Source organism: Colletes gigas, unplaced genomic scaffold (assembly GCF_013123115.1).
Source record: "Colletes gigas isolate AHSC1104 unplaced genomic scaffold, ASM1312311v1 Colletes_gigas_Sc00005, whole genome shotgun sequence".
In the NCBI taxonomy this organism is placed as follows: domain Eukaryota; kingdom Metazoa; phylum Arthropoda; class Insecta; order Hymenoptera; family Colletidae; genus Colletes; species Colletes gigas.
Window position 1 is genome coordinate 4,015,072 of NW_025106634.1, and position 17,786 is coordinate 4,032,857.

At 39.6% G+C, this 17,786-nt stretch overlaps 4 protein-coding genes across 7 annotated transcripts in view; 2 read left to right on the forward strand and 2 right to left on the reverse strand.

Moving 5' to 3' along the window:
* LOC122395316 (serine/threonine-protein phosphatase 4 regulatory subunit 1-like) overlaps positions 1–4,435 on the forward strand; it is a 141,581-nt gene extending 137,146 nt beyond the window's left edge. For all 3 annotated transcript variants that reach the window (XM_043392761.1, XM_043392762.1, XM_043392763.1), the window contains 3 exons: positions 1,012–1,947; positions 2,373–2,649; positions 2,755–4,435. In XM_043392761.1, coding sequence (XP_043248696.1) covers positions 1,012–1,947; positions 2,373–2,649; positions 2,755–2,867 — 1,326 coding nt within the window. In that variant the 3' untranslated portion in view covers positions 2,868–4,435. The remainder of the gene's footprint in view (positions 1–1,011; positions 1,948–2,372; positions 2,650–2,754) is intronic.
* A 741-nt stretch (positions 4,436–5,176) lies between these two features.
* Positions 5,177–7,898, reverse strand: LOC122395282. Its single transcript, XM_043392726.1, has 2 exons — positions 5,889–7,898; positions 5,177–5,816 (listed from the first exon to the last, which is right to left on the reverse strand). Exons 1-2 carry the CDS (start codon positions 7,896–7,898, stop codon positions 5,322–5,324), a joined length of 2,505 nt encoding a protein of 834 aa, XP_043248661.1. The 3' UTR covers positions 5,177–5,321.
* Positions 7,899–8,722: 824 nt separating this feature from the next.
* On the forward strand, positions 8,723–9,821 carry LOC122395484 (selenoprotein F). The gene is made up of 4 exons (XM_043393106.1): positions 8,723–9,037; positions 9,115–9,233; positions 9,321–9,442; positions 9,527–9,821. The coding sequence occupies exons 1-4, from the start codon at positions 8,993–8,995 to the stop codon at positions 9,706–9,708; spliced, it is 468 nt and encodes a 155-aa protein (XP_043249041.1). The 5' UTR covers positions 8,723–8,992; the 3' UTR covers positions 9,709–9,821.
* Positions 9,822–10,447: 626 nt separating this feature from the next.
* LOC122395482 (zinc finger protein on ecdysone puffs) lies at positions 10,448–15,849 on the reverse strand. Of its 2 annotated transcripts, none has more exons than XM_043393104.1 (10): positions 15,762–15,849; positions 14,868–15,199; positions 14,635–14,781; positions 13,515–13,744; positions 12,612–12,912; positions 12,375–12,533; positions 12,065–12,305; positions 11,799–12,002; positions 11,527–11,711; positions 10,448–11,446 (listed from the first exon to the last, which is right to left on the reverse strand). In XM_043393104.1, the coding sequence occupies exons 2-10, from the start codon at positions 15,192–15,194 to the stop codon at positions 10,958–10,960; spliced, it is 2,283 nt and encodes a 760-aa protein (XP_043249039.1). In that variant the 5' UTR covers positions 15,195–15,199; positions 15,762–15,849; the 3' UTR covers positions 10,448–10,957. The 2 variants fall into 2 exon arrangements, with proteins under 2 accessions (XP_043249039.1, XP_043249040.1); XM_043393105.1 differs by having other exon boundaries at positions 10,457–11,446; positions 14,635–14,778; positions 15,762–15,847.
* Between the last annotated feature and the right edge of the window lie 1,937 nt (positions 15,850–17,786).

The window sequence follows — 17,786 nt, forward strand, 5'->3', positions numbered from 1 at the left end:
TTTTATCGTTATACATAGCCCCGAAATCCTACGCAGTTTCGAGAAAAAAATTCGAGTAGGTGAACAAATTTTTCGACGAAATTAAAAAATTTCGAATCATTTCGGAAAAATTATTTTTAGCTAGGGGGGTCAAATACGCTCATTTTTGGTGAATATACATACCCCTGAATTCCTACCCACTTTCTAGAAAAAAATTCGAGTAGGTACTGAACTTTTTCGATGAAATTAAAATATTTAAAATCACACTAAAAAAATTATATTTAGTTACACAGGTCAATTAGAATCATTTTTTATCATTATACATAGCCCCGAAATTCTACGCAGTTTCGAGAAAAAAATTCATTACTGAAAATTAGATGTCTGACCATACCGTTGACATGTTTCACTGAAAATTAAAAAAATTTTCAAATCGTTCTGAAAAAATTATTTTCGGTTGTGGGAGTCAATCGCAATCATTTTTGGTGAATAGACATACCCTGGAAATCCTGCGCGTTTTTCGAGAAAAAAATTCAGTACTGGCTCCACTTTAAACGTTAATAACTTTTTAACAAAGCCTCATCATATTTTGAATGATTTATTAAAAAATCATTGAAAATCAAATACTTATACTTTATGCTACGTGACCTACATAAAACTGTGATCAAACAATGATTATTCTTATGTGTAAATATTGTTTGGAGAAGAGAAACTTGTTTCTACGTTTTTTATCATATTTTATAATTATGTTATTTATATGATTTGCAATAAATATTGAAACGCAATCGCCATTATTTTATTCTATCTTTATTTCGTAATATACTGCTTTTTGAATTTTGTAAATATCATTCTTAGTTTGGTTTTTATGAGCTTTTTCTTTAACCATAACAAACTCGTTAAATTGGCTCGGTATTCTTCGCATTGGCACTAAAAGGGTTAAACAATGTGCTCACTGAACGCGTTCTCTGCAAGTACTCTTGCACATTTAACTCCTTCGCTGAATAATGATTTCTTATTTTCTCCCTCGTTTCTCAGAGACAAAAGGAACGTTCCAAGACCTCGAAGCTCGAGGAGACGACGGACGACATAAAGAAGTACAGTCCGTTTTTGTACTATTACATAGCGCCGGATCTGCCGCCGGACGACGAGCTCGTGAAAGCCGCGAAGAAGTCCACCGCGCAAAAGACCACCGCGCAGAAGTCCACCACGCAGGAGAAGGTCTATCGAGAGTCGCCAAGGATCAGCAACAGGCGCAAGGCGTCGATGATCAAAAACGTGTTGAGCAAAGAGAGCTTCCCGGCGGTGGAATTCCCGGTGGTCGAGTACCCGTCGTTCCCGGAGCTGTCGACGAACGAGTCGCCCGTGGATGAGATCGGGGTGGTTATCAATTGGGACGTGCAGGACATCGTGCCCCAGCATCTGATCGATTCGTTCCTGTCGATGGTCGCGCCGGAGGAATTGATAGACATGAGCGCGGACCTCCCTCACTATTGCGCGTTCAGCTTCCCCGCGGTGGTCCTCACGCTGGGCAAAGAGAACTGGTCATACTTGAAACAGGCTTACCAGGCGTTGGCCAGCGCAAATCAATATAAAGTCAGGAGCATGGTGGCGTCCAGCATCCACGAGATCGCCGCGATACTGGGCCCGGAGCTCACCGCCACCGATCTCGTACCGATCTACAACGGCTTTATCAAGGACCTGGACGAGGTCCGAATAGGCGTTCTCAAGCATCTGGCGACCTTTCTGAAAATACTCAAGCCGAACGACCGGTCCCAATACCTCATGAAGCTGAAGCAGTTCCTCGCCATCGATAACATTTGGAACTGGAGGTATCGGGAGGAACTGGTCGCCCAACTGCTCGAGATGGTGAATCTGTTTGATCCATACGACGTCGAATGTTTCATCTTACCACTTGCGCTCGAGTTTCTAGGCGACAAGGTCGCCGCTGTCAGGCAAATTGCTGTCTCTTTGGTACGGATTCAATTTCATGGCAAGTTTACGGGGTGTCACAACCGACGTCACCATCACCGATATCCATTTCATGCTTTATTCCTTTACCCCTTTTCGATAGAGATGCATCAGCATTTTTTCTGATTAGATATTTCACTCAGGCTACTTGCCGTACTCTATCCCTAAGAGTATACCTACTTTCGAGGTACTTGTTTGATTTGATGAGGTAATTCGCTGCATTTAACCCGTACACACTTGGATGTGCCTTGTAACCGAATGAAACCGATGTTTCACGATGGTGTCGCACGTTCGTTCTTCGTTGAAACGAACGAACGACTACCTCCGGAATAAAGCATGAAGATATTCAGAATAATAACGTTAGGCGAAGCACTCCGTATATTGTTATTATCTAATTCCGTAACCTTTACATTGAGATCTGTCAACAGATAACGCATATCGTGTCCTACCTATCCAACAACGAACGGCTCGTCACGACGGTGTTCCAAGAACTCAAATGCATGCTAGGCGTTTACGCGCGTAAATGGGTAGGACGGCAGACGTACGCATACGTGTGCGCTCACTTGATAACGAACAACGCCATCAGCGGGGATAGATTCTCTAGGGAAATGTTACCCGAACTGTTGAAATTTTCCACGGACAAAGTACCGAACGTGAGATTGGCCGTGGCGAGAACACTTTCGAAAAATGTTACCCCCATGGGACGTAAGTATATTCTTGTCAATTATTCTTTTTCCCTTGTTTTCGATCGTCTCGAGACGTGCTCGAACACGGTTACCACACGTACGAATTCCGTGCTTTAATTTCTAGCTGGCTGGTTAGGGATCGAGCAGGCGGAGAGGGTGGCGATAAGGCTCAGAGAAATGCGCTCGGATCCAGATCGAGATGTTCGAATATTCGCCGGTAGCGACGAGGCGATTTAGGAACTTGTTTTAACGAACGCGATGCCGATAAGGGAGTCGTGTTCGAATTTCTCCTGCCATACGAAATAATTTTATACCGAACCGTCGAGAGGAAGAGAGAGAGCAAAAGGATATGCCGTGCGAGTGTTCTTCCGCGAGCGAATTCTCTGTAAACGTGGAAGAAAATTTAATTGAAAAGAGGGGAGCGCAACCCGTTCGTCGTCAGGAAGCGAACGAACAAAAATTTGCTACACAGTTTTTCAAGGGATATCGTGTATTTTACCTACGATGTAAAAACGAGCTCAACTTTAAACGGACAGAAAAGAGTGTACTATTTAGTGCAAATGAGATAGACAAAGCGCAACTCAACGTTGTCCACAGACCAAGGGACCGACGTTCTCCGCGCCCTCTAGACTAAGACAGATTACAAGTATCAATGGTCAAAAGACATTACGCAATTATATAAGAGTGAGTATGCGTGTCTAAAATGAGTTACGTATGCGTGTTAGTATTCGCGAGTATGTATGCGTCCACCATTGTGATCAATTTGTATATGTAAGTGGTCCCTTGGACAAAGCCGGATATTACTAACTCGGAGATACCGCATCGACGTGGTTCTCTTGTTCTTTGGTGAAATGGTCATAGCACGAACTCTTCTCGTCGTCGCGATAATTGTTGTTTCTCTTAAGCGTTGACTCGAATTTTTTATCGAACGGAAATATTGAAATCGCTCCTTCCAACGCGGGGGGAAGGTTGATAGTTTTACTTTTGTAACTTTGTACGCGTGTGGTTGGCTCAAGTGTTCGTGCTATGACGCGTGAACTTGTACACGAATATGCTCTTTTAAGTCGGGGAACCGCAACGCGAGAACTTTACGGTTCGACGTAGAACAAAAGAAAGAAAAAAAGAAAAAAAAAAACAATACTTACGCCGCACGATATTGAGATTCAATCATAATCGTGCGATATCACTGTGATTTTTGTCTACGCGAGAACACACGGACGAATGTGCACCGTTTCATGTAGATATGTTAACGTTTAATAATGTAAGTACGAATTTTTTCGCTGAGGTTTCAGAGTGTTTGGAATTACACAAAATCCCGAATCTGAGCGAACGTTTTCGAAAATTTAAAATTTATAAACTTTTCGTTTACACAATAAAGCTAGTTTGTAAGTAACGGAACGAAAGGAAAGTGAATGCTATTGAATAAACGATGTGTATGATGTGAGATTTTACGAGTGTGGGCACGCGAGCCGCAGGCAAAAGAAAGCAGATTTATTCGTTAAACAAAATTATACATTTGCGAAAACGACTGTTTCCACGCTAATGTTGCATATTGATAACGGTCCGTGATCGCTAAAAACTTTTTAACAATTATTGAAGGAACGAATTGTTACGTTTAGTTCACCGTTCGTGAAAAATGCGATTATTGAGCTACAGTACACTTCCTGTAAGCAACGAAAACTCGTTAATTGTGAATAGTTATGAGGAGAAAAGACGTTTTGTTTAAAATATTCTGTATAATATATTGTGTATTTGGTAGTGAAACGAAAAAAAATGTACATCATGCGATTTGTTATACAACTGTGTTATTATCATTCTCTTTGACAATGAACCTTTTACATGTTACAGACTTGAAAATTTTAAAATTCCAGTCTACAGTGTTGAAACAAAGAAAGAATCGATTGGTGAAAGCTCCCAACACTTTTTCCCTCCACACCGTTGCATGACTAGTAATAGAGTCGAATATATCGAAAATTTTTCTTTTGGATATTTGATTTAAGTATCGAAATATGCACCTTGAAACGCATAAAATTCAAGTCGTACGAGAGAAACTGGTCGAATCGAACAGGTGAACGATAATTGCAAATTTAAAGTCGAAGAATATTAATCGTTCGAAAACTTTTTTTTTTGTAATTACAGGGGCCGAAAATTACACGATGCTGATACAAGGTGTACAAGACGTTAACGGAAAAAGTAAGTCAAAGAATAAAGTGTTCCCGATTTTAGGCCTTGATCCACTAAACATTACTCCAAATTTATATAGAACCATATTTCTAATTCTTTATTTAATAATACTTATTGTTTTATATAAAACGCATAATATAAATCTTCTATATATGGGCATACAAAATTACAATGTAGAAGTACGCTAAAATAAATGTAGATGAACGTGTTTAAGGTTAGTTTACCGTGGATTCTCTTAAAGCATAGGGTATGGGCATTTCAATAGAACATAGTAAAACGTATTCAAACTATTAAATACATTATTTTCGAATTTACATTCCTCGAGAACAACTCGAAATTTGTATTACGGTGTAACGGATTGCAGTTTGGTACGTTGCGTTTGTATATTTCTCAGAAAAAGTTACTCACGTTTTGGCGGGAAAGATGAGAACGTCCACTTCGTCGTTAGTGCGGTTAGGTTTGCGGCGTGAGAGACGTTTTCGAACGAATCGTATTGTCAGTAGGAGCTTAAAATATACCGAGGAATTTTCCAGGCGGACAAGCGGGCAATTGGCAGGCCTTCTCCTCCATTTCGGTCTCGGCGGTGCTGCAATCGTTCAAGCAATACCGCCATCTGATCTGCCGACCCTTCCCGCAGGTGACGCTGCAGCTGCTCCAGTCCGTCCACCTGCCCCATTTGCTTTGCTGCTTTTGACTCTCTCCGCGAGGCGTTTCGGTCGCATTCGATGGCGTTCCGGCGCCACGTTCGTACGTCGACCGTCTCCTCGGTGAACTTTCTTTTCCCGCGTTAAAACGTTTACCCACGTCCGCCTTTCTCTCGACCACAGTTTTCGCAGCAGACGGGACGCATGTCTGAACGATTTTACGCGGTTCCTTGAAACCGTCGCAAGCGGTGGTAACGTTCGAGCATAAATCATCGATCGCGCGCGTCACGATTCTCTTCCCTCCTCTCTCGTTCCTTTTGGCCTCGTCGACGTTTAAATAACTGTCAAGCTCATTCACCTTGAAGGAAATTCGTTGTTAGTGGAACAAATGCGAATACTCGCCTTAGGAATACACGTCGATTTTACCTACTTTCGTGACCAACTTCTTCACCAGTTCTTTCACCTCTTCGATCGATCGTACCGTCCTTGTGCCTTGCTCCTTGCCTCGCGAACGCGGACTTTTCTCGCGACCGCCGCATCCGACAGTTTCTCGCTCCGGCTCTCGAATATCCTCGTAGTATCTCAATTCGTCTTCCCCGTTCAGGAAACCGTGATTCGCTTCCGTATTTTCGTCTCTCTTTGTGCGTAGCTTCGACCTGTCCACCGTCGATGCAATTGACTTTTCGTCTTCCGCCGTATCGGCCCTTTGGTCATCCGTGATTTCGTCCGATTCCGCCATGACGTCGTTGGCGCCGTTTCCTCTATCCGCGGCCAATAAGAATTCAGAATTATCACCGTTGATTTTATTCCCGTCGCCATTTGTCAATCTCGCGCGTATCGGTGAACGATCATCGTCGTAATCGGCTCTTACGTTCGATTCTTTCGATTTTGCGTATCTACGGCGAAAATTGTTGTCAATAGTTTTCTTAGACACTACATTAGCAATTCCTACGTTTGATTTACCCCTGCGTTTCGATTCACTGTCTTTCCTTTCGCGTATCGATCTTGACCGATCCGTATTTTTCGAACGCGCGTTTTTCGACGAATCGTTGCCCTTCTTTTTCTTCCTATCCTTAAAACGTTTCTCGCGACGACTGTTCTTCGCGGTCCTCTTAAATCGCAGCAGGGCCGCCTTCAAATCAGCGATAGCCAATTTCGAAGGCTCTCTGCCCTTACTTTCAACGTTCAAATCCCTCGCAGCTTTTTTCGGATCCAGCATCGATCGTTTCTTTTCGTTCGATGTCTTCTCCGATCTGACATTCGTGTCTGCTGAAGTTTTTTGATCGATACGCGACAAAAACGAGTCAGGACGATGCAACGAAGCTTTCTCTCGTAAATTCCTTTTATTTTGAGCTTTCGCGTAATCGTTTCGTTTCTTTCTAACCAATTCTACCGCTAGCAGAGGATCTTCCACGTTTAAGTCTTGCGATTGTCGGTTTGTAACCGAAACCTTGTTCGCCTTAATAGCGTCAGATGGCGGGTCGATAGCTATTTCGGAGGGAAACGATTTTCTCTTACCAACGATAACATTTCTGGCTGATTCGTCGGTGTTAGGGGGTAAACGGATCATGAACGGATTAAAGTCGAGATTTTTCGATTCGTCGTTCTCGTCTTCTGCTTCCGGATTACTTAATTCGATGGATTTAATGGGTTCGTCGTTCGCTAAGAGTCCCTGGGACTTGATCTCTCGTTTCGTGTCGAATGAGACGTCGTCGTCGTAAGAGTTTTCATCGATCGATTCATAGGAATTACGAGGGAAGGAGTTAGCCAAATCTTTCAAATATTCTTGTTCGTTCGCGAACGACGAATCGTGTTTTGATATTAATTTGCTTCTTTTTACTCGTATATGTGTTTTCAAAGCATCGGAATCGTCAATATTGTTCATGAAAAGTGGTTCGTCGTAGTTCAATAACGTTTTCTTCTTTACGTTTTCCTTTTCACCGGCGTCGGTGGAAACATCATCGTGAAACAGGGTTTCCAAATTATGCTGTTCGTTGTCGGAAACGGCACACAAAGTTCTTCGTTTCCATAGATAATTCACACGGTCCAATTGCGATGCTTTACTCTTCTTTACAATTGTATGCGATGTGTGGTTGAAGGTTAGAATCGAACTTGCTTCGGTACCATAATTATCATCGACGTAATAGTTTATTACGTTTACAAAGGAATTTGGAACCAACGCATTCTCGAAATCGACTGGAATATTTGTTAACTTCTGTTTGTGCAATCTTTCTGATTCTTTCAATTCTTTGAACGTCGATGAATCGTATATGCGTGCGTCATTTAGGGAAACATATACGTCTTGCAATGCTTCCAATTGCTCGTAATACTGACGATCAATGGTACTTATATTGTTATAGTTTTTGATTCCGGTGACGGAAAAAATAATCACCAGGATCGTGAGAATCCAAACACCTGAATAAATTGAAAATTTCACCATCACACGCGTTCTTCCACGTTGTTTTATGTTACATCACTCGTTGGTAGTTCCTACATTACTTTTTGAAAATTAATGTTCACAAGGAACTGTTCAAATGATTATTGCGCCGGGTCTCCGCATACTTTAATCGTTTTGCTCTTATGATTTGATCGATATCGAGGACGTATCGAAATATTTGTGAAACACGTCAACTATCGACATTTCAACACTCTGAAGTTTATAAATATACGATTTGTAGGCACTAGACCTTCGCACCTTTAGGAAAAATTTTAATGGGAGATTCTGGAGGCCAAAATAAGACGATAATCAAGAATACCAATTTTCTGATGGAGGCCTCGTTAAAAAGTTATTAACGTTTAAAGTTCCGCCTGTAGAACGGCAATCTGCGAACAGCTGCCAGTGGTTCTCACTCAGAAAACTGTAAGGCTGTCGATGAGTCAGTAAGCAGAGTTTCTCATGCTGAGTGAGAACCACTAAAGCAGCTGGGAGGAAAATAGAATAAGGAAAAATGTAAAAAAGATTATGTGACTAATGTAAAAATGGAAAATATGGTCGCGAATGGCTGAGTATAAAGCACCAACGCATCCAACGAAGAAAAACTGAAACTGAAACAGTTGTAATTCTTGGAAACCGCCAAAACTTGTGCCACCTTTTCGAGTATCATATTCTCCCGATGCCAAAGCTCGAAATCGGTCGAAAATCCAAAAAGTTTTGTCCGATTTTTGAACTTTGTATCAGGGGAACAAGATGTCTGAAGAGGTGGCTCAAGTTTTGGCGGTTTCTAAGGTGTGACGTCATTTCCAAGAATTTTAGCAATTAGCATATTCAGGATTCCAGCAGATTTTCGAACTTTAATATCGTATGAGTATGATATCAGAAGTGGTGACACAAAATCCACGGATCCTTTGTAAATGACCACGTCCAAAACTTCTTCGTGTGTCGAACTATTTTCTCAATTGAACGTGCACCTTTAGGTAATCGGTGTCCCAACTATTCCGAACATACGTTTGTATTGTATTTGCAAATAGAGTGTTTGGTTTATGTGAAAAGAATTTAATGCATTTAATGTGTCTAATACGTATGATATAGTTATAATGAATTTCCTGATACCAGTACATTTATTTGCGTTTAGTTTAGCGGTAAGTAGCAAAGTTATCGTCACATAACCTATCGAACTTGCGTGATCGTGTTCAAAATATATATAACGTATTCTCAGGTAAATATTGCAATAGCCGAATTTTCAGCCGATGATTGTAGCAGCTTGGGTTTTAACAAAGCCAATTTACTTTGTTCCACATGCGAGGAATTTAGTAAATATGCTTTGTCAGAAATAAAGCAAGTATATACAAATACAAACAACGTAATGCGATGTTAATTTATTAGATAACGAAGAGTATTTAATGTGTTTATTAACAATTGCAGGGATAGCTGTAAAGGATGCTGTTTGAAAGACGATGATTACGATACATCTGGTTCGAAACGTTATCCGCGCGCCGTTCTTGAAGTTTGCACATGTAAATTTGGAGCATATCCGCAGATCCAAGGTAAAACAAAATATGTATATTACATACGTATCGATCGAAAGTAAGTACACCGTGTATACTATGTATTAATTTTTACTATTACAGCTTTCATAAAGAGCGATAGGCCAAGTAAATACAAAAACTTACAAATAAAGTATGTTAGATATTTAGATCCGATAATTAAGTTATACGATGCAGACAATAAAGTTGAAGACATTTTGGACATACATAAATGGGATACAGATTCTGTAGACGAGTTCTTAGCAACTCGTCTTTCTATGGATTAATATTACTTTGTAATAATTAAATACACTTGTATTTCAATGTGTTATGTATTTTCAATATAAATAACATTTCTAGGAATTTTCTAACCTCGTCGAATCAATAATCTAATCGTAAAATATTCACTACGAAAGGGTGTAGTAAAAAACACGATCCATTTGTAGTCTGTATATTATTTATTCGATACTTCCTACAATAATAATACAGAGAATCCAATATTGGAATGAGATTTTTAAAAATACGTCATTTTTTTTATTTTTTGACCGTTCCAGCGAACAATTCATTGTCCTTCGTGATCTTTGGACAAAAATTAATATAAAGACAATGAATATTGCATTACGTGTTATTAAGATACATTGCATGACGGATGTAGCTGTTTAATAGACCCAAATTTGATTCGTGTTAATTGAAGTACTTCATAGAATAGACGTACAAAGTATAAAGGCAATTGTCAAATAACTCGGTAGTGTTTATATCAATATTTTTACAACACATTATTTATCACGTAAAAGATATACGTCCTACAATAAAATCCTATCATCTTATCATAACGAAAATAAATCATTACGGTATCTTGTATTTATTACCACGAAACTTCGATTATAAGTGTTTTTATAACAACTAGGCATAAACTGGATAAAATATGTATTAATATTGTAATTCTTATTGCAAGATACTTTTGGATCATCTCTTAACAAATGCCTAATAAGAATAATAAATCTTATAATAGTTTCATGTTACGATTACTTTAAAAACCATTGACGTGTCTCAGTTACTTGAATATTGATAGGATTTTCCTCATACAGAATAGTTACAAGATACACGGGAGTATAGTTTCTTAATCTTTTTTGTTTTCCTTAATTTTAAATCTATCGTTCTGTTCAAGAATCTGTATACACTACAAATCTGTATACGTTCATTGTAAATAATAAGTAATAATTAAAACCTTCGATGTTGAATAAGCTTGGATAATAAATAATTAATATTCTCACGTTTACCATTGCGCGCGAATGGTATGCGAATGATTCTAGTACATTCAGTTCATGCGTGTAAAAAGTCAGTCATAAATATAACCTATTTACGACGTAGCAACTTGCCATACATTCTGCCGCGGTGAATAAAAAGTCCGATTACTTCAACATAAACGACTCGAGTAAACAAGATAAACTAGTGAAGTCTAACTGTTATATAGTACAAAATTGTATAATTGCGTAATGTATCCAAGCTTACCCCAATTTTGGAATAGAGATCACTTTATCGTCTGGCCCTTCGCGCTCGGGGTGTACCGCCGCGACCGCGAGCAAAACCTCGGCCACGGGTTAGTTTTATTTGCGGACTTTGCTCTCTGTCCAATTTCGGTGCGGGTTTCTCCTGTTCGACGGGCTCTTTCTCATCGCCGTCGTCGATCAAGTTACCTATTTCCGCATCATTGTCGTTGTCGATGTCAGCCCACATTTTATCGACCGGTGTCTTTTTCTCTTGAGTATTGGAAGTATTTAGGGACGACTGTTCGCTGCTGTTCTCAGTTTCATGATGCTCCTCCTCCTCGGATTCCGCGTCAGCTTCAAGCGGATCGTACTTCTCGTCTCCGTCGGGTTTTTTCTGCGCGTTTGCGTTCTCACTGCTATTTTCTTGCTCCTCTTTCGGTTCTTCGTTATTATCTTCTTCTTCGGAATGGGTCAATTTGCGACGCTTCCAATTTCCTTCGTACTCTTTATTATTTTCCGAAGAACTTTCGCTTGCCTACGGAGAACAAGACATATTAGATTGCTGATTTGTTAACGCTATATTGCAATTAAAATTTTGCTCGTGATTAATTATACCTCAGTCTTTTCCGTGGACTTTTGTTCAGCACTCTCAGGGGTGGAAGTTAGAGACTTCACTTCTTGCACGAAATTCCGGTAGTGAGTGATACTACGTAAATGAGCGTTCATATCATCGGCCAACAACATGAATCTTCTGCACTTTTCGCAATAAAATCCTTGAACTTCTTTCACCAAGGATTTCCCTGAAACAATACAAATGAACGAACTACTAATGATTCGATTGGAAAAGATACTTCAAAATGGTGTAAATTTTCTTCAACTACACTTACCTATAGAAATTTGATTCTGTCTGCAGTATTTATAGGATGGTACCTTGAACTTCTTCTCGCCCAAGTTTTCTGTAATATCCGTTATGTATTCTTGTTGTTCTCCGACAACAGCTTCTTCTTCCTTTTCGTTCTTGGTATCAGGACCAACATCTTTCTCTTCATCTTCGACGGTGCGCACTTCGGCTTCTCCTTTCGCAAGTTTTTCTGCGAGTCGATATAAAAATAAATCTTCGAGGACTTCCTTAAACGGGATACTCTTTACATACCTTTCTTCTTATTTTTCCGTTGCTCCTCGCATTGCACAGCTTTCTTCATGTGCGCAGGCGTCAGGCAATGTTCGTCGTATTCGATACGCGATGGGAATTCTTTCAGGCAAGGAAAACATCTTGGATGTAAAAATGTTTTCAACTGCTGATGCTTCTCGCTCTTTCTGTGCGTTGATAACGTTCCATAGAAATTCAAATCGCACATCGTGCAGTATTCTCTTACATTGAGATCCACGGAGACCTATCGACAATAAAAACATGTACGAGGTGTTCGTTAAGACATCAGGCAATTGAACATTTATATACTCACTTTTTTCCCACGACGTTTCGAATTAGTTAAACTAAGCTCGCGTTGCTCTTCCGCCACTCTCAAGTCGTGTCTCATCAGGTCGACTTTCAATTTGTACGATTCGTCCAGCTTTTCCATCATCAATTGATGCGCTCGTCCTCGTAAATGATTCTCGAAGGACTGTAGTAAATAGAGAATATTATAATCAAGAGTCGGTTCAAATGTAAATTATATAATGGACCGAAAATAAAAACGTACATATCCATCCCACATATGTTTGTTGCAAATATGACAAAACATGTGGCTCATTGGGACTTCCGCGTAACGACTTTCAGCATGCCTGGCTTCGGATTTCTTGCCGGTCATCTTTGAATCCTTCTCATTTCCGGACGTATTCGCATCCTTTCCTGCCTCGTCGGCAGATTTTTCCGTTTTTAATTCAGAATCGTCCGGGGATTTCTCAGATTCATCTAACTTAACAACAACTTGAACATTCTCGTATTTCTTCTTCTCGTCCTTCCATGCACGCTTCTTATCTTCAGACTCTTCAATTTCATCGCTAATATAGAAACAAATACGTAATTTTTATTATACCTACAGAGCTCAATCAACTTTACCATATATTTTTTTTTTTCTTTCTTTAAGTTGACTTTTAAATATTACATTTGTTTGATATCTTTTAGTAAAGGTACGTGTACACAAAACTTTCAATGTTTACAATCTAGAAAGAAATTGGGCATGATATTTATATCGAGTGAAGATAATTCACACTTCTAACAACCGGGCAAACAAATACTCAATTTACCTATTGTCATGAACAAATACATTGAATAATGTGTATTGAAAGAAGAGTATACAGGGCATAGTTTACACGATCATGAAACAATAGTGTTTATGAAACTGTAGCTAATCTAACTTAAATTTGAAATGTGAGTTTCATCGACAGTGAGGAGTGAACATATAACATACTATATAGATATATGTATATATATATAAATATGTATGTAGTTTCTTTAAAAATCTGATAAAGAGAAAGGGTACAATGCTGATTCTATAGCAATTATACTGTACATACGTAAGAAACACCGTACATACAAAGATAGGTGACAGAATGAGACTTACTGAAGTTTGAAGAACTATTCACAGTCACCAGGAGCTTACCTTTTTGCAACAGGTGCTTCTGCTTTTTCATTATCAGAGGTCTTAATGTCCTGCTGTTCCTTTTTGGCAGTCTGATTTTGTTTAGAGGCAGGAATTGGTTTAGAAGATTTATCGTTGCGATGTTGTGTTTGGTTTCCGTTCATACGCTGACTGCCAGACTGGGGTGCACGAGATTGTTGTGCAGATGGACCACGTCGCCCAGCAGGGCCATCACGGGCGCGATTGCCCATCTAGTCATGTAGGTCAAATGACCAAACCATCATGAGAAGTATCCGATATAATTGCGATTCTTCTCGAATCGAGCTTGGTTTTAACAACCACTGGGATTTTAAAGGGAGAAAATATTCTAGTCGATTCGGAAGCAGGACGTATTCAGTGTTTTAATGAACACCGAAGGTCTGTATTTCCACGTTTTAGTGGAAGGGGGGAAAGGACAGTAATAGTAGACAGTTGAAGATCCATAAAATCATCGCATCATCCACCTTTATACAGGCAATGATCATGTCGATCGTAAAACATGATATTTATAAAACACGTATACTTTCCTTTGAACATAGTTCAATAAAGCTCAATGAAAAATAATCAACAAGAAGAAGACGTTAATCAGTGAAAAAATGCAGCTTGCAATCAATATTTCTGACTAACGTTCTTCTATCAATTTTGGCTGTAACGACGAATAGAAGACTTGGATGAAATATAAATGAACCAAGTCAGAGGGATAATATATCTCCGTGTCTTTGCTGAAATATACTGCACAAAACCACAATTAACTTCCACCACTAAAAATGAGAAATTGTATTCTGAAATCAATACACGTCTTGTTACCGTGTTCTTTAATGAAATAGCATTGCGACGGTAATTAATGCTCCTACGAAAATCATGTGAGGCAAAACTAGTCCAGCAATAAGAACTGCTTACATCTTAGTAAATTTGCAGCGTAACCGTGTAGCGTCACATCCATTGACTGAAAGCCTCGTTAATGAATTCATCAATGAACATTAGAGGAATTTCAAATTTTCAGATTAAGGACTGGTGTTGTTGATGCAAAATAGATGTGTGGACTAAAGATTGCCCTTTTACAATTTCCATTAGTCAAATGAATATCGTTATATATTTGTACCTTGTTGTATGGTTGAGGCCGTTGGTTCTTCATTGGGTGCCTTACAGGACGATCGTTAAAACGCCCTGACTGAAAGCTCTGCTGGTTTGAAAAATTCGGTCCTGACCCGGAAAAATTATTGCCAAGACTGAGCAGCGACGGTACCTGCTTTGCAACGCACAATTACATGTTTTATTATTTAGACGCTAAAGATCGCGAATCGCATTACCTTACGGAAGAAAAATATATTTTACCTGTGGCTGTACATCTTGTTGGCTGCGAAGCAAATTTGTAAGGAGATTACTGGCAATTGCTAACTGTGCTTGAGGCGACGCTAAAGACAGATTATTATTCGGTGTTGGTAAAATTCCTCTGCCAGGCATCATTCCACCTTCCCAGGGATTCATTCCACCACTTCCACAGCTGTTACCTCCTCCTCCTCCCATTCCACCACCCATGCCACCACCACCTCCACCCATGTTACTAAGTCTTCCTCCTCCACCACCTCCAGCACCACCGCCACGATTATTGAAGTTTCTATTCCCGAAGGAATCTCGCTTTATTCCTCGATTGAAGGACATTGTATCTAAAAAAAAATGAAATATGATGAAACATTTGATAATGTTACGGTTAATTATAAAAATTAAATACATGATTTTTTAAATGCATAACAAAATATTGGCTGGATCTTATTTTCCAAAAATGATATTAATCGTATAAACGTAGTATTAAAAGACGTATTATCTCATTGTATGACCTCACGAAGTCTTAGCACTGTGCATTTTTAATTTATAAATGGAGTATGAAAGGGCGTCTATTTCCGACATGAGACGTTAAAAGTCTTTCCAGTAATTTAACCCGTTGAGTTTCGGTGTAAGAAATGTAAAAAATACGTAACGTACGTATTACATATTACATGCATAAAAAATATAGATACGATGTTTAATAAAGGAGGTAATCAATCGTAATTTCTTTGATTAATGTTTTACATACCAAACGACGCCGTACAATATAACTATTAAATTTCAGAAACGTCTACTGTTGCACAAACTATCCTCCATATTGTGCCAAAATGAACGAGATAATGTTTCACAACGTCAAACATATAATTTCACCCAGTTCGAACATAAAAATAAGATATTACTTACTGGAAAAGTAGCAAGCTTGACCGTAGCACAAGAAAATGAGGCACAACGGAATGCTCAAGGAAATGGAGTCACTAAGCGTCTACCGTGAACGCGAACCATAGAGTAATAACCAGAGGCGACACTTCGCCAGTGGCGCCAGATTGAGCACCGGGTGCACTACTCACACTATGCCGGATCACGCGTACGTGAGCTCGTGGAGTTTCGGAGAGCCGACAAAGGCAAACTGACGCATGCCCCCTTTCTCGATTCTCCGAAGCTGCCCGAAGTAATTTCGGACCGCCTCGTGGGAGTCGAGAGAGGAAGGCTCATTTGCCTTCTCGCACTTGAACAACTGAAATTTTTTATTTTCCGACTTATGTATGTAGACGAACATAAGCAAGATACTATAATGAACAAAATTTTGTGAAATTTTTCTTACGGAAATACACGTTTTATGCCCCCTGATCATATTTGAATTATTGAAAAAAAATAAATTCATTTTTATTATTCCTATATATGAGCGGACATATCACATCTGATACATCTGGCAACGTATAACAATTACAACTGACTTCTGCCAATCACTGCTGGCCACTGCTGACCCTTGTTAACAACTTCTGCCATGACATATACGTATTAAAACATTGTAAAATGTAAATCTATGGCAATAAATGATATAATTACAAAGAATTCTATGTGTTCTCATCATTTTTTACCTTTCTTTTCCTCTCCAAATCATTACCTTAGTTTTAAGAGACCGTTCTTCCGGTTAGAATTGGATTCCTAAAGTGTCCAGCTCTCGTACTTGCTGCCGAAGTAAAAAATTAAAAGTCCTGAAACAACTGGAAAGTCCTGAAACAGCTGGAAAGTCCTGAAACAGCTGGAAAGTCCTGAAACAACTTGGAATTTTGGAAATCCCGAACCAGCTGGAAAGCCCTGAAACAGCTGGAAAGTCCTGAAACAATTGCAAAGTCCTGAAACCGCTGAAAAGTCCTGAAACAACTTGGAATTTTGGAAATCCCAAACCAGCCGGAAAGTCCTGAAACAGCTGGAAAGCCCTGAAACAGCTGGGAAATCCTGAAACAGCTGGAAAGTCCTGAAACAACTTGGAATTTTGGAAATCCCGAACCAGCTGGAAAGTCCTGAAACAGCTAGAAAATCCTGAAACAGATGGAAAATCCTGAAACAGCTGAAAAGCCCTGAAACAACTTGGGATTTTGGAAATCCCAAACCAGCTGGAAAGTCCTGAAACAGCTGGAAAGTCCTGGAACAATTGGGAAGTCCTGGAATTTCTTGAAAACGCCGAAAATTCTTGGAAACCCTGAATTTTTAGCAAAGTTCTGAGTTTCAGGACTTCCTAGTGGGTTCAGAGAAACCAAGGAGTTTCAGGGAGTCTTATAACTAAGGTAATGATTTGGAGAGGAAAAGAAAGGTAAAAAATGATGAGAACACATAGATTTCTTTGTAATTATATCATTTATTCCCACAGATTTACATTATACAATGTTTTAATACATATGTATCATGTCAGAAGTTGTTAACAAAGGCCAGCAGTGGTCAGCAGTGGTCAAGAGTCAGTTGTCCAAGATCGAGAAGACAAATGTGAGCCTTCCTCTCTCGACTCCCACGAGGCGGTCCGAAATTACTTCGGGCAGCTTCGGAGAATCGAGAAAGAGGGCATGCGTCAGTTTGCCTTTGTCTACTCTCCGAAACTCCACGAGCTCACGTACGCGTGACCAGGCATAGTGTGAGTAGTGCACCCGGTGCTCAATGTGGCATCTCTGCACTTCACCGTTCATGGAGAATGAAATTTCTATGCACAATGCACGAATTGGCCAATAAAATTAGCCAGGTATGGCGTCACTGAAACTGAACAGTTCTGAACAGTCTAAAACCCTTAGTTAACGACCTCTGGTTATTATTTTGTGCATGAACTAGAAAGTCGAATGCCATGTTTAAAATGATCGACAAGAAACGAAATCTTTACTGTTAATTGGTCGATTTTACTCTCATACTGAGTACATATAAACGAACAAATTGTACGAA

Excerpts from the sequence above, each read along its gene's own strand:
- LOC122395282 (XM_043392726.1), bottom strand. The coding sequence starts at position 7,898 with ATGGTGAAATTTTCAATTTATTCAGGTGTTTGGATTCTCACGATCCTG. Across the intron at positions 5,817-5,888 it reads TGAAGAAGTTGGTCACGAAA|GTGAATGAGCTTGACAGTTA; the intron begins GTAGGTAAAATC and ends ATTTCCTTCAAG.
- LOC122395482 (XM_043393104.1), bottom strand. The coding sequence starts at position 15,194 with ATGTCCTTCAATCGAGGAATAAAGCGAGATTCCTTCGGGAATAGAAAC. Across the intron at positions 14,782-14,867 it reads AACAAGATGTACAGCCACAG|CAGGTACCGTCGCTGCTCAG; the intron begins GTAAAATATATT and ends TGCGTTGCAAAG. Across the intron at positions 11,447-11,526 it reads AGTCCACGGAAAAGACTGAG|GCAAGCGAAAGTTCTTCGGA; the intron begins GTATAATTAATC and ends TGTTCTCCGTAG.
- LOC122395484 (XM_043393106.1), top strand. The coding sequence starts at position 8,993 with ATGAATTTCCTGATACCAGTACATTTATTTGCGTTTAGTTTAGCG. Across the intron at positions 9,038-9,114 it reads TATTTGCGTTTAGTTTAGCG|GTAAATATTGCAATAGCCGA; the intron begins GTAAGTAGCAAA and ends ACGTATTCTCAG. Across the intron at positions 9,234-9,320 it reads TATGCTTTGTCAGAAATAAA|GGATAGCTGTAAAGGATGCT; the intron begins GCAAGTATATAC and ends TAACAATTGCAG.